Genomic DNA, 24,213 nt, shown 5'->3' with positions numbered 1-24,213 from the left:
TACTATGTTAAAAATCCCAATTAAAACAACAATTACAAATTGTTCAAATAATGGTCATAATCAATGCATAACCTCCTCCTAATTGATTAGATAAGACCTATGGAATAGGGAATTTTATATTTAATTGCCACATTTAATAAGATCATGTAAATACCAAAACTACATGTTGTCACTTCTAGGCCCATTTCAGACCAGCATGTTATCAAATCCCATCTAAATGGAAGTTACAGGAGCACCAAAGTCATTGTTAAAGACTCAACTACGTAAAGACCTTTACCCTGAAAGCTATAAGACACTCTTGGGAGAAATTAAAGAGGACACTAATAAATGGAAATTCATCCCATGCTCTTGGGTAGGAAGAATTAATATGGTCAAAATGGCCATCCCGCCTAAAGCAATCTACAGATTCAATGCAATCCCTATCAAAATACTGACAGCATTCTTCAATGAACTGGAACCAATAGTTCTCAAATGCATATTTAACCACAAAAGATGCAGAATAGCCAAAGCAACCCTGAGAAGGAAGAATAAAGCAGGGGGATCTCGCTTCCCAACTTCAAGCTCTACTACAGAGCCACAGTAATCAAGACAATTTGGTACTGGCACAAGAACAGACCCACAGACCAGTGGAACAGAACAGAGTCTCCAGACATTCACCCAAACATATATGGTCAATTAATATATGATAAAGGAGCCATGGACATACAATGGGGAAATGACAGCCTCTTCAACAGCTGGTGTAGGCAAAACTGGACAGCTACAAGTAAGAGAATGAAACTGGATTACTATTTAACTCCACACACAAAAGTAAACTTAAAATGGATCAAAGACCTGAATGTTAGTCTTGAAACCATTAAACTCTTGGAAGAAAATATAGGCAAAACTCTCTTGAATACAAACATGAGCAACTTTTTCATGAGCATATCCCCCCAGGCAAGGGAAACAAAAGCAAAAATGAACAAGTGGGACTATATCAAGCTGAAAAACTTCTGTACAGCAAAGGACACCATCAGTAGAACAAAAAGGCATCCTCCTGTATGGGAGAATATATTCATAAATGACATATCCGATAAGGGGTTGACATCTAAAATATATAAAGAGCTCACGCACCTCAACAAACAAAAAGCAAATAATCCAATTAAAAAATGGGCAGAGGATCTGAACAGACACTTCACCAAAGAAGAAATTCTAATGGCCAACAGGCACATGAAAAGATGCTCCAGATCACTAATCATCAGAGAAATGCAAATTAAAACCACAATGAGATACCACCTCACACTGGTTGGGATGACCAACATCCAAAAGACAAACAACTACAAATGTTGGTGAGGATGTGGAGAAAGGGGAACCCTCCTACACTGCTGGTGAGAGTGTAAATTAGTTCAACCATTGTGGAAAGCAGTATGGAGGTTCCTCAAAAAACTAAAAATAAAAATACCATTTGACCCAGGAATCCCACTCCTTGGAATTTACCAAAGAATACAACTTCTCAGATTCAAAAATACATATGTACCCCTACGTTTATCGCAGCACTATTTACAATAGCCAAGATGTGGGAGCAACCTAAGTGTTCATCAGTAGACGAATGGATAAAGATGTGGTACATATACACAATAGAATATTATTCAGTCATAAGAAGAAAACAAATCCTACCATTTGCAACAACATGGATGGTGCTAGAGGGTATTATGCTCAGTGAAATAAGCCAGGCAGAAAAAGACAAGTACCAAATGATTTCACTCATCTGTGGAGTATAAGAACAAAGAAAAAACTGAAGGAATAAAACAACAGCAGACTCACAGAACCCAAGAATGGACTAACAGTTACCAAAGGGAAAGGGACTGGGGAGGGTGGGTGGGAAGGAATGGATAAGGGGGAAAAAGGGGCATTATAATTAGCATACATAATATAGAGGGCAGGTTCGGGGAAGGTGGTACATCACAGAGAAGACAAGTAGTGACTCTATAACATCTTACTATGCTAATGAACAATGACCTTAATGGGGTATGTGGTGGGGACTTGATAAGGGGGGGATTCTAGTAACCACAATGTTGCTCATGTGATTGTATATTAATGATACCATAATTTAAAGTACATATATATATAAAGACTCAACTGTGTCTCTGAATCAAGGTCCAACCTTTGCAGGGTTTTGGAAAATACATTTCCTTTTCGAAAGGTCATCTGATTCTTGGAATCTGATTCATTCCAAAAAATATGGTGTTTATGTTAACAAATAATGACTTATTATTTTAGTGAGTTAGTAATTTTTTTCTAAGTTTCTGTTTTAATTTCTAATATTATTAAATACTGATAGATATAACAGAAAACACTCTGTGATCTTCAATAATTTTTAGGAATATAAAAATCAGGTCTTGGACTCTAAGACCAAAGTATTTGAGATCAATTGCCTTATGAAATACAAGTTATCCCCTTTTATGGGTAGTATAGTGGGGCTCAAAAGAGGTCAGGAAGAAATCTTTTAAAAGACAAGCTTTATTTGATGTTTTCCTTCCTATTCAACCTTGCGATGTAGTTATTCACTTCATCCTCTGACCTAACATAATTGAAATTCTACTGTTTGATAACCCAACCTATATATTCCTTATTGCCTCTGTCATTAAGTGTCAACTATTAAGAAAAATGATTCAAAACTTGGAATAAGGCAAAATATTACTATGTGACTAAATGACTTTTCAAAGTCATACAAGATCATTGTCTAAAAAGCCTGCATGCAGGTCATCTGATTCTTGGGAATGTCATCTTATTTGATTTATTATTATTTACTATTGATAGGGTCTTGTGTCTATAAAGTTGGATATTAATCTGTAGAAGATGAATCTGCAAATGATTTAGTCAAGTAGAAAAGATAACTCGAAAGGCTACTGTTTTATTACTCTCTTGATAGAAAATAGTGTATTTAATTTTTTGGTATTATTCTAACATTCTTTTTTCCATAGACTCTATTTTACCATTCAACCCTATCCTCCTTTGAACTGGGTTTACCATCCTGTTGGTTCCCTCACCTAATGAGTTACATAAGAATAAATGTGAGGTCAGTTTGCCTAGCAGATGGGGAGGCACTTGTTGCTGATTTGGGAAGACCAGCAGGTGCAAAGGCCAGCAGCATGACTCTAGAGAATTCTGAGAGGTTCAGTGTAGCAAAAGCAGGGCTTCTCAAACTTTGATTTGCATGGGTATCACTTGGATTCAGGATGAGGGCCAAAGATTCTGATTTCTACAAGCTCCAGGTAAAGTTGCTGCTGCTGGTCCATAGACCACAACTTCATTAACATGGGGCTAGGTCAGAGCATAGGTGCATGTGCACATGTCCAGAGAGGAAGATGGAAACTGAGGAAACTGAATGTGGAACTGAAACAGGCTCTCTAATAAGAACAATCATTGTTTTACAGTCTACATCAAACAAAAGATTTCTAACCTCAAACAGGTAGTTCAGTCATTTAAAATAATACATGCACACCCACCACATTCCTGTAAAGCACAGAATTGAGACCAGGCCTGTGGAGTAATTTTAAGGAAACTACCCTGTATTTGTGTTCTCCCTTTGTTCTGTGTTTAGTTGAGCTCAGCTGTATTTGGCAATACCTACTGCCATCTAGTGGAAACAAACTGACCTTATAACTAGTGCCTAATTTGTGTGGTACCTTTAAAGCGCTCTCAGTTTATCTTTACAATAACGTATGAAGTAGACATTGTTATTCCAGTGTTTTCTTAACTTAATATTATTGAGCTTAGTATGATAATACAGGTAATACGTATCACATAATATTATTACAGGGAATAAATAAGCATGAATGATCTTATTTATTCCCTGTAATAATCTTATGTGATACGTATTACCTGTATTATTATTATTCTTAAAGATGAAGAAGCTAAGGCTTAGAGAACTTAGGAAACATGCCCACACTCCAACAGCTAGTAAGTGGGAGCATCAGGATTGAAACACAGAGGCACACATCACTAACATGAATCATCACCTTATTATTATTTATCTCCATCTTCATCATCACAAAACATGGTGAATATGTGCCAGGCATTTCCCTAAGCCCCTTTAAGGTATTGCATCACTTAATCCTTACATCTGTTAGGAGTTAATAAATTATTTTATAAATTATTATGTTATTATTATTAATTTATGAATTATTATTTCCCATTTTCTAGGAAATCAAGGTACAGAAGAATTAAGTTATCCAAGGTCATCAGCATGAAAAGCATAGTCAGAATTGGAACCCAGGGAATTTTTATTTTAATATTTTACTTAATTAAAAGTAAATTTTTTTACTTTGCTCTTGTATCTACAAAGTGAATCTTTTCTCCTGCATTTCTTATTTTGTTTTCCAGCTTAATTGAGATACAGTTGTCACATACCATCACGTAAGTTTAAGGTGAACGATGTGATGATTTGATACACAAAAACATTGTGAAAGGATTACCACAATAAGATTAATTAACATATCCACCATCTCACATTATTCCATTTTTGTGTGTGCGGTACATTTAAGATCTACTCTGTTAGCAATTTTCTAATATATAATATGGTATTATTAGTTACAGTCATCATGCTGTACATTAGATCCCCAGAGCTTGTATACCTTATAACTGGAAATTTGTGCCTTTTGACCTAGCATCTTCCCATTTCCCCTATTTCACAGCCCTTAGTAACCACCATTCTACTCTGTTTCTATGAGTTAGGCTTTTTTAAAAATTCCATATAGAAGTAAGATCATACAGTATTATTTTTCTCTTGACTTTTTTCACTTCACATAATGCCTTCAAGGGGACCCAAGGAGTTTTATTCCAGAGCCATGCTCTCAACCAGTAAGCAGTTTAAGAAATAGTTAACTTGGTTCACTTCATTACAAAATTAATGCATATTTAGAAAATAAGAAAGAAAAAAAACCACTCAAAATTGTATCTCCTGGAAACAACCACAATTAATATTTAGTGTCTCACTCCTAGCCATAATTCTAAGCTCCTTTTTTTAAAAAAATAATTGTGATGGTACTGTAAGAACCATTTTATGTTCTATTGCTTTTATTTAATGTTATAACATTGGCATTTCCAATATCCCCAAACTCCTCACAGTCATGGTTGTTAATGGGTCCTTTATTATTGTTATGACATGCAGTGCCTATTACGGGTCAGGTACTGCTGTGAGGAATTTCTATGTATTTATATATTTAATCTTCACAACAACTCCTTAAGATGAGACTATGATTAGCCCTACTTTAGGTGAGACAGCTGAAGCACAGCTGGTAAATGACAGAGTAGATTTTGAACCCAAGCAGGCTGGCTCCAATCTATGCTGTCATATAACTTTGGAATCAAGGATTTAAATTGTACGTATTTTGAATCAGTTACTAAGAACCATGTGAAGGAGCATGAAAACAATCTCTTAATAACCATTAAATTATAAGATAGCTTTTTCAAAAAATAACAACTATGATAATTAACATGTTACTTATTAAGAAGACAAACTTTGCGCATAGATAAAATTCAGACAATAGAGTATTCCTAGTCACCGTTTATTAAGTGCTGTGAACTTTTTACATTACATTATCACTAATCTTCACTGAGACCTGTGAGATAGTTAATATTATTCCTAGCCATGGCAATCAGACAAAACCAAGAAATAAAAGGCATCCAGACTGGTAAAGAAGAAGTTAAACTCTCACTGTTTGCAGTTGTCATGATATTGTACATAAAAAAGCCTAAAGACTCCACTCCAAAACTACTAGAAATAAAATGTGAATTCAGCAAAGTTGCAGGATACAAAATTAATTGTTGCATTTCCTATAACCTAATCATGAACTAGCAGAAAGAGAAATCAGGAAAACAATTCCATTCACAATTGCATCAAAAAGAATAAAATTCCTAGGAATAAACCTAACCAAAGAAATGAAAGACCTATACCCTGAAAACTGTAAGAGCCTCTTAAAAGAAATTAAAGAGGACACTAATAAATAGAAATTCATTCCATGCTCCTGGGTAGGAAGAATTAATATTGTCAAAATTAAAGCAATCTACAGATTCAATGCAATTCCTATCAGAGTACCAACAGCATTCTTCAACAAACTTGAACCAATAGTTCTAAAATTCAAATGGAACCACAAAAGACCCCGAATAGCCAAAGCAATCCTGAGAAGGAAGAATAAAGCAGGGGGATCTCACTTCCCAACTTCAAGCTCTACTACAGAGCCACAGTAATCAAGACAATTTGGTACTGGCACAACAACAGACCCACAGACCAGTGGAATAGAATAGAGTCTAGATATTAACCCAAACATATATGGTCAATTAATATACAATAAAGGAGCCATGGCCATACAGTGGGGAAATGACAGCCTCTTCAACAGCTGGTGTTGGCAAAACCAGACAGCTACATGTAAGAGAATGAAACTGGATCATTGTCTAACCCCATACACAAAAGTAAACTCGAAATGGGTCAAAGACCTGAATGTAAATCATGAAGCCATAAAACTCTTAGAAACTCTTAGAAAAAAACTCTTAGGCAAAAATCTCTTGGACATACACATGAGCAACTTCTTCATGAACATATCTCCCTGGGCAAGGGAAACAAAAGCAAAAATGAACAAGTGGGACTATGACAAGCTGAAAAGCTTCTGTACAGCAAAGGACACCCCCAATAGAACAAATAGGCATCCAACAGTACGGGAGAATATATTCATAAATGACATATCCGATAAAAGATTGACATCCAAAATATATAGAGAGCTCATACACCTCAACAAAGAAAAAGCAAATAATCCAATTAAAAAATGGGCAGAGGATCTGAACAGACACTTCTCCAAAGAAGAAATTCAGATGGCCAACAGACACATGAAAAGATGCTCCACGTCACTAATCCACAGGGAAATGCAAATTAAAACCACAATGAGATATCGCCTCACACCAGTTAGGATGGTCACCATCCAAAAGACAAACAACAACAAATGTTGGTGAGGATGTGGAGAAAGGGGAACCCTCCTACACTGCTGGTGGGAATGTAAATTAGTTCAACCATTGTGGAAAGCAGTATGGAGGTTCCTCAAAAAACTCAAAATAGAAATACCATTTGATCCAGGAATTCCACTTCCAGGAATTTACCATAAGAATGCAGGAGCCCAGTTTGAAAAACACATGTGCACCCCTATGTTTATCGCTGCACTATTTACAACAGCCCAGAAATGGAAGCAACCTAAGTGTTCATCAGATGAATGGATAAAGAAGATGTGGTACATATACACAATGGAATATTATTCAGCCATAAGAAAAAAACAAATCCTACCATTTGTAACAACATGGATGGAACTAGAGGGTATTATGCTCAGTGAAATAAGTCAGGCAGAGAAAGTCAAGTATCAAATGATTTCACTAATCTGAGGAGTCTAAGAACAAAGAATAAACTGAAGGAACAAAACAGTAGCAGATTCACAGAACCTAAGAATGGACTAACAGTTACCAAAGGGAGATGGACTGGGGAGGATGGGTGGGAAAGGAATAAGGGGGGAAAAAGGGGCATTATGATTAGCTCACATGGTGTCGGGTGTGGGGCACGGTGCGGGCAAGTGCAACACGGAAGACAAGTAGTGATTCTATAACAGTGACTATAATGGGGTATGTGTTGGGAACTTGATAATGGGGAGAGTCTAGTAACCATAATGTTGCTCATGTAATTGTACATTAATGGTACCAAAATTAAAAAAAAAAAAAACTTTAATGTCCAGATGAGTCACTTGGGGATCTTAATAAAAATGCAGACTCTGACACAGGAAGTCCAGGGCAGGACATAAGATTCAGCTGTTTTTTTTTGTTTGTTTGTTTTTAGTTTTTATTGAAGTATAGTTGATATACAATAGTGTAGGAAGCATTCCTTTTCTCCACACCCTCACAAACACTTGGTATTTGTCTTTTGAATAGTGGCCATTCTGACTGGTGTGAGATGATATTGCACTGTGGTTTTGATTTGCATTTCCCTGATGATTAGCGATGTGGAGCATCTTTTCATGTGCCTGTTGGTCATCTGGATTTCTTCTCTGGAAAAATTTCTGTTCAGGTTCTCTGCCCATATTTTAACCAAGTTATTTGATTTTTATGTTGTTGATGCATATGAGTTCTTTATATATTTTGAATGTTAATTCCTTACTGGTGAATTTACAAATATATTTTCCCATACAGTAGGCTGTCTTTTGGTTCTGCTGACAGTGTCCTTTGCTGCACAGAAGATTTTTAGCTTGATATAGACCCATTTGTTTATTTTTTATTTTGCTTCCCATGCTTGGGGAGATAAGTCCAGAAAAAAACTGCTTATGCTTATGTTCAAGAGATTTTTGTCTATATTTTCTTCTAAGAGTCTTATGAAATGTCTTGTATTTAGGTCTTTAATCCACTTCAAGTTTATTTTTGTGTATAGACTTCAACAGTAATCCAGTTTCATTCTCTTGCATGTTGCTGTCCAGTTTTCCCAACACCAGTTATTGCAGAGACTGTCTTTTCCCCATTGTGTATTCATGGCTCCTTTATAATATATTAATTGACCATCTATGTGTGGGCTTATTTCTGTGCTGTCTGTTCTGTTCCATTGATCTATGGGTCTATTCCTGGGCTAGTATCAAATTGGTTTGATTACTGTAGCTTTGTTAGTATAGCTTGAAATAAGGGAGTGTAATATCCCCAGCTTTGTTTTCTTTCTCAAGATTGCTTTGGCTGTTTGGGGTCTTTTGTGGTTCCATATGAATTTTAGGATTATTTGCTCTAGGGCATTGAAAAATGTCATTGGTATTTTGATAGGAATTGCACTAAATCTGTAAGTCGCTTTGGGCAGGGTGGTCACTCTGTCAATATTAATTCTTCCTATCCATGAGTATAGGTTAGATTTCCATTTATTTGTGTCTTCAACCTTGTCAGTGTTGCTGGTCCAAGGGGAGCACATTGAGGGGTATGGTTCTAGAAGGGAGAAAGGTGGAGGGGAGGTCAGCATTACTCTAACCCTAAACCTAACCCCTTGGTGAAACCTGTGTTCATGATGACAAAACCTGTGTTCATGAGGCAGTGGGTAAAAATAAAAGGAGGCTCTAAAGCAGGAGAAGAGAAGTAGCTGAAGAGGTCCTTGGAGAACCAGGACCTGTTGGGAAGCACTGAAGGAAGCATGCCAAGGCAGAACAATCCACAAGAACACCTGCTAAGAGACGAAACAGGGTCCAGCTTGTTTCTCAGCAAAGGGGCTGCTAATGAATGCACTGAGCAGTTTCTGTAATCAGTGCAGACTCATACTCTTGGGGAATAGGGAGTGAATGTAAGTAGAATCAGTCTCTCCCTTTTACTAGAAAGACACAGAAAAAACAATAGCTAAGACCCATGGTAATTCCAGTGCAGGAAAATCCTAGGGCAAAATACCTTTAAAACCGAAATCAGTCAAAGGGAGAAATAAAGTGGGAAAAACCCATTTATTTCTCACAAGCAGTCTACTTCTGCTCTCCTGTGTCTCTCGCCACCCTACTGAGGAAGTAGAGGTCCCCACCCAACCTCTCCAGTGCAGATAAGCCCTGGCTTGCCCTCTAATTACCTATTGATATGGAGATGGTCTTCTCTCCACCCCTTGGAAACACCTATTGTGTGTGATACACTAAAGCCAAGGGAGAGATTCTGGAAATACTGAAATTTTACCCATACCCACGTTAGAGCAACTCAAAGAAAGTTGGTGGGGTGGGGGAAACAGTTTATGGGGATCCTCGGGGGTGAGACCTGAGTCCATGATTTCTGCAGAAAGGGAAGGCATGTGGGGGAAGTCAGCCCAGAGGATATTGACGGTTTCTCTGCCAAATAAAAGAACACAGTGACTGAGTGTCAGCTGCATGGCAGCTCCAGGAATAAATATGACACAGATTCGAGCATCAAGGATCTCAACTGTCCTGAGTACTGAGGACCTCAGTGTCTCTCCTGTGAAATCTTGAGAGGGCAGTAAACCAGGCACGGATTCATGATTAGCAGTCTTTTCTACATAAGGCCCAATTTGGGAAAAAGATATATAATGGTCATCAATTTTCCTCACAATTACATTTAAGCATTATCTATTTCTCAGGCACTGTAGGGTTCCATCTTTAGGCTAAAGTTCAGCAAATAGCTTCACTAGTGAGACAGGTACCGTGAGTGTAGTCAGAGTAGGGTGAGGGCCTCTGGAAAAAGACCCCTACCAAAACTACATACTAAACAATTAAACAAAGACAGAGTCACATTAATTCTCTAAAATAAAATATCAAACTAAGAATATAAGCATTCTTCAGTGAAGATTAGTTAAAACTAAAAAGCCAGGAATAACCTGGCCTGGAATGTTTGAATATCCCCCAGATAAGAAAATACCTCAGCATAGCCCATGTCTTGTTTGTGTCAATTGAATGAGGCTACTGTAAAATTTACTTTAGCCTGCTAAAAGGCTCAGTTAATCTTTAACTTTACCCAGATGCTGCTTTTCCTCCTCCAGCCCTAATCAAGTCAGTAACTCAGCTCACCTTGAAAGCAAAACAAGCAGCCTTGACTGATATGCTCCCAAACCAAGAAACTGCTATTCTGAGAAAGGATCAAAACAGTAAATTTCTTATGTTAACTCCGCAAAATAGTCTGGAAAACTGATAAGAAACTTAGTGTCTCTTTAAAAATAAACACTTAGAGACCATCTGGTGGATCCACATCCCTAACTCTTGGTCTCTCAACTGCCTATAAACCCCCTAGACAACGCACCGCCACGGACTCTCTTGTCCCCTCCTGGTGTAAGCCAGGAGCTCTGATCTTTCACTTTATCTCTAAATAAAAGCCTGTACCCTGCTCTCCTACCTTGAGTGTTTGTGAAGCTCATTTGTCGGCTTCGTGAACAAGAACCCCGGCATCACTAGTAGCACTAACTGCAGGATGAGATGACACCACCAGCGTGTGAGGAAATGTTGAGGTGACACCCAGTGCAGGGGGTGACGCAGCTGAGGCAGACGGCATCAGGACACAGCACAGACCAGGACAACCACGAAAACGCTGGTCCCTTGGAAATTCTACATCTGATGGCCACCGGAGGATGGGGCTGCCCTTTCTGTGGGAACGTGTGGGGGTTGTGAAGTGGCAATGCGCAGGACCGGGAGGAGAGCGAGCTGGGGCGCTGGTACAAGAGAAATTCATCCTTCCCTATCGCCTGTCTGCCTAAAAACAGTTACAAGAGGACACAGGGGCTCAGGATCCACCCAACCCATCTTCTGAATGAACTCCGCAGTCCATTAAGCTGCTGTTAAGATTTCCAGAAAAGTAGAAGGTCAATCTTCCCTCAGTTATGGTCCTGAAACCAGCCCACGTGGGGTGGAGGTGTAACTTTTGTCCTGAGTCTCATTCATATGCAAATATTCTGAAGCACAGCAATCAAAGAACAGCTCCAGGGAGTAGACAAGATTTACACGCACAGTGAAGAAGCTCACTCCCCTTCGGTTTTAAAAATGTGTAGAGATCACAGAGATTCAAGGATGCTGCAGGCAACTTGGCTTCCTGGGGTTCAGCTTCCCTCTAGCTCCAGCCAACCTCTCCTCTGCAGGGCTCTAGGGTCCTTCTTCCTCCCTGGGGTAGTCCGAGCCCTAAAGCAGCCTGGCCCCACAGAAGGTCGGAGCATTCCAGCTGTTCCTTCACGGATGTGTGTTAACACGGGCAGAGCTGGGGCTCTCACAAGTGGCTCTGCTAACACACCTCTGAGAATGACTGAACAGCACAGTCCATCTGAGAAGCCCCACCACTTAACCCCCTCCACAGTTTTCTGACACATTCGCAATTAAGGCCCACGTACCTCACCAAGACGGTTTTAAAAACCTTTCTGTTTTCTTGAAACTTTCCTGCCTACAGCCGCTGCCTCACCCTGGGCACACTTCCTCCCTCTCCTGTGCCCCAGCCTCCAAACTCACCTTAGTCTCTGAAAACCTGGCTCCAGCTCACCAACACCGGAGAGTCCTGCCAAGCCCTGGCCCTTCCATGAAGCATGTCTGAAATTTCACATCCTCCAAAGGCACACTCACCCCTCATGAATGGCTTCTTTCTCCTCAGGCCTATGGCTAGATCTGCAAAACATTCTCACTCACATTCGTGTATTCAGAAAATATTTATGAGGGCTTACCGGGTGCCTGGCGACTTTGTAAGGTGCACTGACAATTCCAAGATGAGTAAAGTAGGCAGTCCTGTTCCCAGGGAGCTTGCAGTTCAGTGAGGGAAGCTAGTGGGTAGACACACCGCTAAATGGTAGGGGCTATATTTGGGGTGTTTCCAAGTACCACGGAAGGCCAACCCGCACGTGGGATCCTGGAAGAGCTTTTCGAAAGGCAAATGGGGAGGAGCATTCCAGGCAGGTGAGCAGGCAGTCACAGGCCTAGAGGGCTCCTGGCCTGATGAAGGACTACCAGCATCAGCTGGGCTTCAGGGCAAGGCTGGGCAGAGCAAGGGGAGGGCAGTGAGGCTGGATTGGAGAGCACGGACCACAGCAGGGGGGATCTTGCATGCCATGCTGAGGAGTTTGGCCTTGATCTCTCAGCAGATGGGTCCTTTTAAGAAAATTACTCTGGTGTGGTGACTGCGGCGGTTGGCACAGGGAACTCCAAGAGTGAAGGTGCCTCCCACAGGGTCTGATGCACTCAGGAACGGAACAGAAATTTCTGTCTTTCCTTTTTAACATTTTTTTTAATTGAAGGATAGATGATAATACAGTATTATATTGTTTTCATATGTATAACAGTGATTCAACATTTATATATATTGTGAAATATTCACCATAAGTGCAGTTACCATCTGTCACCACACAAAGTTATTACAGTGTTATTGCCTATATTCTCCATGCTGTACTTTTCATGCCTGTGATTTATTTACTTTACAATTGGAAATTTGTACCTCTTTATCCCCTTCACCTGTTTTACGTTTACTCCAGGCCCCCCTGTCCCCATGGCACCCACGAGTTTGTTCTCTGTGCTTATGAGTCCATTTCTGTTCTGGACAAGGATGTCTTTCATGAGGAGGAAGCTAGAAGGCTGTTAGGCTAGTCAGGTGAGAGATGACTAAGGCCTCTGCTGAATAGATGACTGTCTTCAGAGTATTTATTTCTTCATTTATGTGTGTATAGTCTCTCTCCTTCACTGGAATAGAAGCCATGAGATGGCATTTTTGTCATTTCTACTGTTTATTATAAGCCCAGGACTTAGCGCCTAGACCCAAAGAGGCATTCCATAAATACATGAATGAATAAGAGCATCTGGCATATGATTTTGATGCCAGGATTCTTGTTCACTAAACTGAAGAATACTCAAGGTAGCAAAGCAAGATACAGGCTTTTATTTAGAGATACAGTGAAAGGACAGAGCTCCTGACTCATGCCAGGAGGGGACAAGAGAGTCCAGAGTAATGCGTTGTCTAGGGGTTTTATAGGCAATTGAGGATTTTTGAGAACATGAAAAAACCTTAGGGGTGTGAACTTATTAAGTGGTCCCTGAATATTTAGAATTAACTTAACACAAGCAACAACTTCCTGCTCTGATGATTTCTTCCTGAGATACCAGCATGTTGGTCTGGGGGCATATGAAACAAGGCTGCCTGCCCAGCCCCCAAGGTGGGCTGAGGTATTGCTTGCTAGAGAGTAAGTTAAGAATTTCTAACTTCTTAACTTCTTGGGTATTAAAATGCAATCTTATCTTTAAGGTGGAATCCTTCCTGCCTTTTACTATGTTGTTTACAGCTGGGTCTGCATGCTAAATTAGTTGCCCAATTTGCAAAATCACCTCATCAGATCTGAAGGAGGAAAGACAGCATATAGGTCTGGGCCTTTTAGCATGCTAAAGTGAATCTTACACATGATTATAAATGATTAGCATAATAAAAACATGTATTGCTCTTCTTTATCTGGGGAATATTGACTGATCTCACTGAAGTATGACTCTAGAGCTCATTGTTTAACACAGCGTTTTGGTAGGGGGTTTCCTTGCATGTAGTTACATTGCTCTGACTGCAAATATCCTGCCTTACTTTTTCCAGAGGCCCTCACCCTACTCTGACTACAGCCATGGTCCCTGTCTCAGTTTGACAGGTGACTGATAGGGGCTGGGTAGTGGGAGGCAGAATTGTGGGTAATCCCTGCACTAGTGCTGTGATCCCCGAAACAAGGCACCAACAGAGCTGGTGACCATATTAGTTTTGTATTGCTGCTGTAACAAATTATCACAAATGTAATGCACACATTTGTTCTCTTATACTTATGGAGTTCCAAAGTCTAAAAACTGAAATCGGTTTTACTGAGCTGAGGAAGCTCTTTCTGGGGGGTGTTAGAAGAGAACCCACTTTCTCGACTTTTCTAATTTATTGAGGCTACCTTCATTCCTTGATTCCTGACTCCTTCCTCAAATCACTCCAACCTCTTGCTTCCATCTTCAGGTCTCCTGTTTGCTCTTTTTTACCCAAACCCTCCTCTGCCTCCCTGTTACTAGGACACTTGTGATTACATTTAATGCCCACCTGGATAATCTGGGATAATCTCTGCCTTTCAAAATCTATTTGGTCACATCTGCGAAGTCCCTTTTGCCATATAAGGAAACAATCATAGGTTCTGGATACTATGCCATGGGTATCTTTGGGGGTCGTTATTTAGCCTACCAAGCAAATGAGGCGGTTAGTAGGCCCTTTAGTGAGCCTGCTTAGAAGCTGATAGTACTGAACCTGTTCACCTGAGAGGCAGGGAAACCTAGGGTTGGTAGCACAATCTAGAACCAAACTTCCCAATTGAAAGCTCTGCTACTTATCTGTGTGGCTTTGGGTAAGTTCCTTAACCTCTTTACACTTCAGTTTCCTCACCTGTAAAATGGAGATAAAATAACTGCCTTAGTAAGGTTGCTGAGATGAGTTAAAACACAAAAAGCATGTAGGGAGACTAACGCCAGTCACACAGTAAGACCTTGGGAAGTGTTAACTATTTGGGACAGCCCACAGAGAAAACCTGGAGATGCTCTGATCCCACTTCTCAACATGAAGTGTGTCAGCAGTTCAACCCTAAAGAAGCAAACTACACTGGGAGCATGAAGTCTCTCCCATATAGGGGAGACGGAATGACAGGGTGGTGAAGCATTGCTCCATAATGCTACTCCACACTGCAACTCAAAGCTCTACAATGGAAACTCTTCACTACCACCATCTTCCAGTTTTAGATCATCTTTCTATAAATTCCCCAGAAGCAAAAGGGAAAACAATGCCCCCTTTTTTCATACATCCCCTATCCAGTGTTTAGTAAGAATTCCAATCCTGGCAAATTACTTTATTTCCCTGGGCGTTAGTTTTCTCATGTATAAAATAATAATAAAGTCAACACTAAAATAGCCCTTCATGTATGCCAGGAACTTACCTAAGCGCTTCCTACATTTGAATCCATGTAATCCTTACACCATCCCTACATTACAGCATCTGTTATTGTCTCCATTTTACCAATAGGAAAATTGAGGACCAGAGACTAAGAATAACAGCAGGAACAGCCCAGCTAGGAAGCTGCCCGTTGGCGCCTCTGCTGTGGGACACTCAGGGCAGCCTCTATGAAGACTCGTTCCTCAGCCATCCCTGTATCTTTAGGTCACTAAATCCCAAGCTATTCCTGGGTAGGCAGAACCTAAGTAATGTGCCCACATATGCCCATATTCATCAGGAATTGAGGACAGACCATATCTGGCTTCTTACAACACCCCTATGGAAGCTTAGTCATGCCTCCAATCAAAGCTCAAACAATGGGTGGTTTGCCCATTTGTTATACACTGTGTAACCAATCATAGCACATTAAAGCAATAAACATTATCCCACAGTTTCTGTGGGTCAGGAATCTGAGTACAGTTTTGATGGGTCCTTTGGCTAAGGGTCTCTCACAAGGAAGCAATGATGTTGTCAGCCAAGAGTATAGTTCTCTCAAGGCTCCAATAAATAAGGATCCACTTCCAAGTTCATTCATGTAGCTGTTGACAGAATTCAACTCTTTGCTGGCTAGCCAGAATCATCAGTTTCCTGCTGCGTAGAACTCTGCATAGGGCTACTTCCCTCCTTATTCACCATTGCAGCTGACTTTCCGCAGAGTGAGGGCTGAGTCAGGGAGATAAATGTAAATGCCTGCTCAATGCAACATTTAGGAAGAGTGTAGAGAAGGGCAGAAAGGGGTAATTAAAGTAGGAGGCAAGGGCAACCCAAAGCCCTGGTAAAATAGCTTGATCTTTAATGTTTTTCTTTTGTTTTTCCATATGTTAGGCAGATAGATTCCATATGGAAAACATATTTATAACTTAAAACTAAAGGAAAAATAGCATAGTTGAAGTTCAGACATAGTAGATGACTAAACTTCAACTATATAGCAAGAAATGAACACTCTCAGTATGAAAAACATGCAAGTACAATAGTACAATTTTAAAATGGATAAAACTGGAAGAGTCTAACAGTTGCCATGAAATACAAGATTGCTGGAACACATGGAAACTGTCAATGTACTATGCAGCAGGCAGAGAAAGGAAAGTTAACCCCTGGAAGGAAAAAATGAGTCAGAGTTTGAAGTCTGTAAGGTTTGTGGCATACATTTTAGTGGAGAAAAGTTGTACGTTCCTGTTTTGGTGTTAGGGCTCACAATTAAAGATGCTCTTGGGAGTCATCTGTATATACAGAATTACTTTCCATGTATGCTGAGTCCTGTGCACTAATGGCCTTCAAACCCTTTTGACTTGGACAGAGGCTAAGAAACACATTTTACACAGCAGCTAATGTGCACACATACACACATAACTGAAGCACAAGTTTTATGAAAATATTACTTATCCTTATTATGTGCTACACACTCAGATTTTTATATTTTATATTGTATGTCATTTCTAAATTATGGTTGGGATCCATCACATGGGTTTCATGAACCATTGACAGGTTGTGCCATGCAGGTTGAAAAATAGTTCTCTGTATGACTTTCACCCTGAATTACAGATAAGAGTGACCATAAAGCCACAGAGCCCAGTTATATCATCTGACTTCCCCATAGGGAAAGGAAGGGAATTGGGTGTGAAATAAATATTTTCTCTTAAAGATTTCAATAGTGCATAAAGTTGAGCCAAGTACTTTCTTTTTGTTCTTGTTATCATTAATATACAGTTACATGAGCAACACTGTGGTTACTAGATTCCCCCCATTATCAAGTCCCCCCCACATACCCCATTACAGTCCCTGTCCATCAGCGTAGTAAGATGCTGTAGAGTCACTACTTGTCTTCTCTGTGCTATACTGCCTTCCCTGGAGCCAAGTACTTTTAATTTTTTCTATATCTGTGCTTATTACCCCAATCTCATTTTGTTTTTTGTATATTCATGCTTTCTTTCTATGTTTCTTAGGTAAGTTAGTAGTTTGTATCTTTTCAAAGAATCCGTACTTGGATTTATTTCTTTGTTGTACCATTTTTCAAATCTCTAGTTTGTTAATTTTTGTATGTGACCTTTGATTTCCTTAGGTTTATTTTGTTTTTCCTCACCTGCAAAATGGAGATAACAGTAAGTGTCTTAGTAAGGTTGCTGAGATGAGTTAATACACAAAAAGCATTTAAATTTTTAAAATCCAATGCTTATTTATTTGAATTTTTCTTATTGTATTAGTTGTCTGTTGCCAATAAATTACCTAAAATTGGTGACTTTAAACAACATACACTTATTATCTCACAGTTTCTGCAGTCAGAAATCCAAGCTTCACTGTGCCCTCTGCTTTACTATCTATCTTGGGACTGTAGTCAAGGTGTAGGCAAAGCACACCATCATCTCAAGATTCAAGTAGGGCTGAATCCCTTCCAAGCTCACTTAGTGCTTATCTATAGGATTCAGTTCTTCACTGAATGTTAGTTCCTTGACAGGTTGCCTTCTTTATCAGAGCACACATGAAAGGAGGCAGAGTCAAAAGGTACCAATAAAATGAAAATCACAATATTTTGTAATGAAAGAAACCAGAATATGTCACCCCAAAATATGCCCATTTGATATAAAAAATATTTTGAGCTGAAGGCAATTGAGAAGTAGCAGATACAAGAAAATCCTCTGCCTTTTCCTATTTGCCTAAACTTAGATTATGACTATTCAGTGGTGTCCCTCCTCCCCTCTCCACCAGGAAGGCCAAAAGTCAGTTACCAGAGACAACTGTAAACTTGTTTCAGCCTGAAAATAGCACCAGAGGAATCTATATAAAGAACTTTACTGACTAGCCTTTATCTGCCATTAGTTTTCCACGTATTTACCTTTCTACAGTTTGCCACTCCTGAAGTTTAAAATGACTTTTCCTTGTCCTATCTTTTCTCTGCAGATTTATTGTTTTTTATTGAAGATACTATATAAGCCAGAGCTCTAAGCCACCTCATTGAGTTTATTCTTTCCTGAGTCTCTTCCATATATATATGAGACATACATGTTAGCTTTGGTTTGTTCTTCTATTAATTGGTCTTGTGTTATAGAGGCCCCAGCTGAGAACTTAGAAGGGTAGAAGGGAAAGGGTTTTTTTCCCCCATTGCAATAACGGTAATGATAGAAGTTTCAACCCATCACTATTGCTATACTCTATTCATTAGAAGTGAATCATTAGGTCCAGCCCATACCCAAGGGGAAAAGATTACACACAGGTGTGCATACCAGGAAGCAGGGATCACTAAGAGCCATATCAGAACTGCCTACCATACTTATATTCAGTTAACCCTTAGGCACTTTTGCATCTATTCACAGACATGCATAGAATGACAAAAAAAACTTTAGTTGGCTATTGTGCTTCTTCCCACAAGTTGAAGTTGAAAAAGACTTCCCTACCTCCTTATTTCAACTGTCATACTATACACAAGTGCTCTGCACATTTTTCACATTTTTGAGGTTTTTTTTGTTGGTGATTTTGCTATTTATGTCCCCCATGTTAAGTGCTAAAGTATTCCCTAGTATTCCTGAGTGCAGGAAAGTTGTGATGAACCTTTAGAAGAAAATAACATGATTTAGATGGCTTCATTCAGGCATGAGTTACAGCACTGTTGGGCACAAGTTCAGTGTTAATTGATCAACAGGATATATTAAATAAGGTGTCTTTAAATGTACACACCCATAAACAAGGTTGTGTATTGTTGTGATCAAAGGTTCACAGGCAGCTAACCCTGTATTTTCCCTAGGAAGAAATCATGGTTCAGTAGTATTCATTAATTAATGGCAGCCACCACCTGCAGGCATTACCATGAGTTAACTCAGTGTCCCTTTGCTTTTTTCTGTCCTTACACATCTGTATAACCAATTTAATTTCATAGTTAAATTCTCTCTGTTGAACCGCCTACTGTGATTTCCATTTTCCTGGAGTCTAACTTATTATTTTGAAATAATTTCAAACTTATAGAAAAGTTGGGAGAATAGTACAGAGAAATTCTGTATACTCTTTATAGCCTTTACTCAAACCCATCAATTTTTTAATTAAGGTGAAATTCACATAATATAAAATTAACCATTTTAAAGTTTGTGGCAACTTTATAGACCATAACCACTGCAAATGATGTGAATCGGTTGTATTAGTGTTTGTATTTAAGGCTTTGACTTTTTTGCTGTGTTGGGCTTTATATGCATCTTAGAATTCAGATACGTAGAGTGTGTCTGTTGCTAATTTAGTACCTGTCAATTCCAAATTTGGAAAGAACTGCTTTCTAGGTACCTTAAGTCCCATATCCTAGTGGTTTTGAAACCTCCAAGGCTGGGCTTTGTGAGGTGGGACTGTAACTCTACAGCTACATTCCTTTGTCAGCTGGCTGCTTTTTAGGTTCTGCCAATAGGGGACACTAGAGGGAGACCTGTGGTAGGAGGAAGCAGGGACTTTGGCCCACAGGGCCTCTTCACCCTGGCCGGGCAATAACAGCTGGTTTAGCCTTCAGATTCTTTTCTGTGTTTCCTAAACCAGCCCCATTGTACCCCTCAGAGGCCTGATCCTTGGGACCTCTCCTAGAGCATGGCAGCCACCACCTGCAGGCATTACCATGAGTTAACTCAGTGTCCCTTTGCTTTTTTCTGTCCTTACACATCTGTATAACCAATTTAATTTCATAGTTAAATTCTCTCTGTTGAACCGCCTACTGTGATTTCCATTTTCCTGGAGTCTAACTTATTATTTTGAAATAATTTCAAACTTATAGAAAAGTTGGGAGAATAGTACAGAGAAATTCTGTATACTCTTTATAGCCTTTACTCAAACCCATCAATTTTTTAATTAAGGTGAAATTCACATAATATAAAATTAACCATTTTAAAGTGTACAATTCAATGGTAATCAGTACATTCACAATGAATCCATCAATTTTCGACATTTTGCCACATTTGCTTTATAACTATCTATATACATATATATGTATGCATAATTATGCATAATTATTTTTTCTCAACCATTTGAGAATTAGTTGCATTTATCACACTCCTTTACCTCTTATGACAATTACATGTGCTTCTTAAGAATAATATTCCATATAAAACCATTGGTATATTAGTTTATCTAATCTATAATCCATAATCCAATTTTGTGAATTGTCCCAGTGGTATCTTTTATAATATTATTTTTCCCATTAGTGCAGGATCCAGTTAAGGAAGACATACTGAATTTACTGGTCATGTCTGCTTAGGCTCTCTTAATGTGAAATGGTCAGCCTCTCATAATAATGCTATTTTTTTAAAGACTATGGGTCAGTTATTAGAATGTTCCTCAGTTTGGGTTTCCTCTTGATTAGAATCTGGTTTTATAGTCCGATAAGTAATCTGTGTCCTTTTCAGGGTATCACAAGATATTTGCCTGCCTCTAGTAAAGGACATCTAGTAAAGGACAGTTTCTCTGCTGTATACTCTTTTGCTCCCTGCACCTAATAAGCAATCTATGGAGAAACACTTTGAGACCATAAAAATATCTAGAAATTTCATAATATTTATCTTTTTTTACAGTTTGCAATTTGGTCTTGGATCTTTATTGGATTTTTCTTTGATTTAAAATTATTGTAAAGAGCAGTTTAAAATATCTAGGCATTAGGGTGCAACACATAACTCCACTATCTCTGTTATTTATTATTTCTTTAAAGGAAAAATTATACATTATTAAACTATTGGTTATGCTTATATTATGTGTTTTTAAATTCTTAACCTTTTCAATTAAAAAACTATCCTTTTAAATTGTTAACATAGCTCAAAACTCAAAAGATACAAAGAGATACAGTGAAAAGTCTCAGCTCTCACCAGCTACACAGTTCTCTGAAGTAAACAATGTTATAGGTGTCTCTGTTCTTTTAGAGCTAGGACTAGTTTCTGCATATATAGCAAAAACAAATGCCCTTCCCCCCATACAAATGAATTTTTTTGATACTTTCCATGATGTTCTGCATTTAGCCATTTTTATTTAACAGTATATCCTGGAGATCAATAAATATTAGCTACCTTGTTCATTCAGATAGCTGCATAGTATTCCATTATATACATGTACTGTGATTTATTCAGCTAGTCCTCTGTTGACATTTAGGCTGTTTTTATCTTTGCCTTTGTATCAGCTATGATGCAGAATAGCTATGTATATATAGCAATACATGTGCAAGTATGTCTATAATATAAATTACTGGATGTGAAATTTCAGTCAATAAGTTTGTAATTTTGTATTGTAATTTTAATAGATGTTGTGAATGTACCTTTATCAAGATTCCACAGAGATCATACCAGTTTATAGAGAATGCATTTTAGCACAGTAGTTCCTTTATCTCCTTTGTACTATATGCAATAACTGTGAGAAAAGAAATTTGAAAATAGTGTTAACTCAGAAGATTTTAAAGGAATGGCTTTCCCAAAAATGATGCATTCAATTTTGCAAAATATAATTCTTAGGGTTTAAAAACCTTACCTCACAGATGAGGCTGGAATTTTACTTTAATTCTTATAAGGATGGTTGCTTCTGCCATTCCTGAAGTTTTGCTACTTGGCTTAATTTTTTACTTGAGTGATGTACATATCTCCAGGTCTACTATAAACAACTGAGTATGAACTCAGGAAGGTAGCAAATAGTTCAGCTGTTTTACAGACATGAGCCATGGCAGAGGGGAAGAAGTAAAGGAGCTCTCAGCTGGATCTCTCCTGCAGGCTTTTACTGTCCTTGAGACATTGGCCTTGCCCAAATAAGAAGGAAAATTATTTTCCAGTCTTAAATTGAATGCCAGAATTATTCTTGGAATTGCTCCCTTAATCTGTCAGTTTCCCATGAAGGTGTGATCAGGGCAGCCAAACTTTCCCAGTCAGAATTGGGGTTAGAACTTGATTGCTCCCACAGACAACTTGGAAAACTCCTTGCAAAGCGATTTCAGCAAGTGACTAGAAAAACTGGAGAGCTGGTGCGGGATCTGAAGCTCTAACTGTACATGTGACTTCAGTTTTCTCCAGTGCTGGAGGCTAACAGAAATACAAAGGAATTGATCATCCCCAGGGATTTCTTAGAAAACAGAAGACTGAGGAATCAAATTCTAGTGCTCCTTGGTGTTGGTTTCTAATTAATTTCCCAAATTCTTCGTTTTCATTCTCTCTCCCAGTCTGGTCTAGTTAGGAGGATGGGCTTTGGAGCCAGACACACTTCAGCTCACATCCAAGCTTTGTCCCTCGCTGTCTTGGGACTACAGGTGAGTTAGGGACAAAAGGTCCTCCCCACAGAAAGTGAGCTCACACGACCTTCAGGGCAGTGCTGATGTGAGGAGTGGAGGAAGTCAGGTGTGTGAGCATTTGCCTAGTACAGTCCTGACAAATAAGCCTCAGCTAATGGTAGTTTCTTTCTTGTTATCGCCTGTCTACCCTTTAGACCAACAGCCCAGAACTCATTCTACTGGAGCTTATAGTCTTAACCAGTATTAAATTAGAAAAGTAACATCATGGTAAGTTGATCTGAATGGAAACACCAGGCTTCATCTGGGCCTATATTAGAATTTGGAAATTTAAAAAATATCCACTCCTTTCTAGGTGATAAGGTTGCAAACCCTCAGAAATGTTTTTGCAGTGTTAACAGCCACACTTCGTTAATCCACACCTTTGGGGGCAACTCTAGCAGGTTCTTTAATCAAATCAAAACTATTGCTTATATTTAAACATTTCACAATCTATAAAGCAGTTTAGATGCAAATGAAGTTTTTGAAGATGATATTCAAGTTTCTCCTTTCTTTCCTCTCCCTGGAGAATATAAAAGACCCACCTCAAGAATAAGGAATGGTTTTATCATAGATGGAGGCTTTGAAAATTCTTTGAAACAAATGGTTTCCAGATTTTATAAGTACAAATGTACAGAGGTGAATTATTTCACTCTAAACTCTGTTTATAGATGTCTAACAGGAATCAATTTACTTAACCACAGGGGCAGAGATTGTCTGGCTATTCACTACTCCTGTTTCCTTCTCCTCCTAGGCCTGCAGCTGGACTGTATTTCCCAACTTCCCTTACATTTAGGTGTGTCAGCTAGAATGTGGTCAGAAGTGATATGTAGCACTTCCACGCCTGGCCCATTAAAACTCCTCCATGCCCTTGAACCCTCCCAGCTGACAAGAAGGGAGATGACTCCCAGGGCAAACTTGGGAGTCACATTTTTAATAAGGAGGCTGGATCCCTGAATTGCTACTTGGAGAAATGTCCAGCCAAGAACATCTTTTAGAGCAGCTAATATTACCACTACAGCCTTATGTACAAAACGCCATCTCAAAGTCTTCAAATGTCTTTATACCATTCTTCCTCCCTCCCTCCTTCCTTCCTTCCTCAGTATGAATTGAACATCTAGTACATCCTTCTAGGCTCTATTTAGGCTCTGGGGATGTTGGGTAAACAAAGCATACAGTCTTTGCCCTCACGAAGGTCACATTATAATGGAGAAGACGGGCAATAAGCAAGTAAATAATATGGTTTCAATCACTGATAATTGCTTAGAAGAAAACTAAAGAAGGATAAAAGGAGTGAGAGAGTGGTGGGGAGGATCTTTTAGGCCAGGTGGTTAGGAAAGGTGGCATTTGACCAGGGACCTGAATTATATAAAGACACTGATCATACACATTTTTGAAGGGACAAAGAACTTTTAATATTTCTTTAAAAGCAGTGATCTGTAGAAGGAAAACATAGTAACAGTACAAAATAACAGTACACCCCAGATTTG

The 24,213-nt window shown here is 39.0% G+C and overlaps 1 protein-coding gene across 3 annotated transcripts in view; it reads right to left on the bottom strand.

Moving 5' to 3' along the window:
- SPINK2 (serine peptidase inhibitor Kazal type 2) overlaps window positions 1-12,296 on the bottom strand; it is a 37,026-nt gene extending 24,730 nt beyond the window's left edge. Inside the window, exon 1 of one of the 3 annotated variants that reach the window (XM_037018690.2) lies at window positions 12,158-12,296. Coding sequence is in view for 2 of the 3 variants with exons in the window: in XM_073236294.1 (XP_073092395.1) it covers window positions 10,852-10,904 (53 nt within the window). In the remaining variant the exon portion in view is untranslated. Of the gene's footprint in view, window positions 1-10,851; window positions 11,089-12,157 lie in introns of those variants that run through there. The other 2 variants (XM_073236294.1, XM_017670908.3) reach the window with 2 other exon arrangements.
- Between the last annotated feature and the right edge of the window lie 11,917 nt (window positions 12,297-24,213).

The sequence above is a fragment of the Manis javanica genome, chromosome 5, assembly GCF_040802235.1.
Source record: "Manis javanica isolate MJ-LG chromosome 5, MJ_LKY, whole genome shotgun sequence".
In the NCBI taxonomy this organism is placed as follows: Eukaryota; Metazoa; Chordata; class Mammalia; order Pholidota; family Manidae; genus Manis; species Manis javanica.
This window is presented reverse-complemented; position numbering and strand designations above follow the sequence as displayed.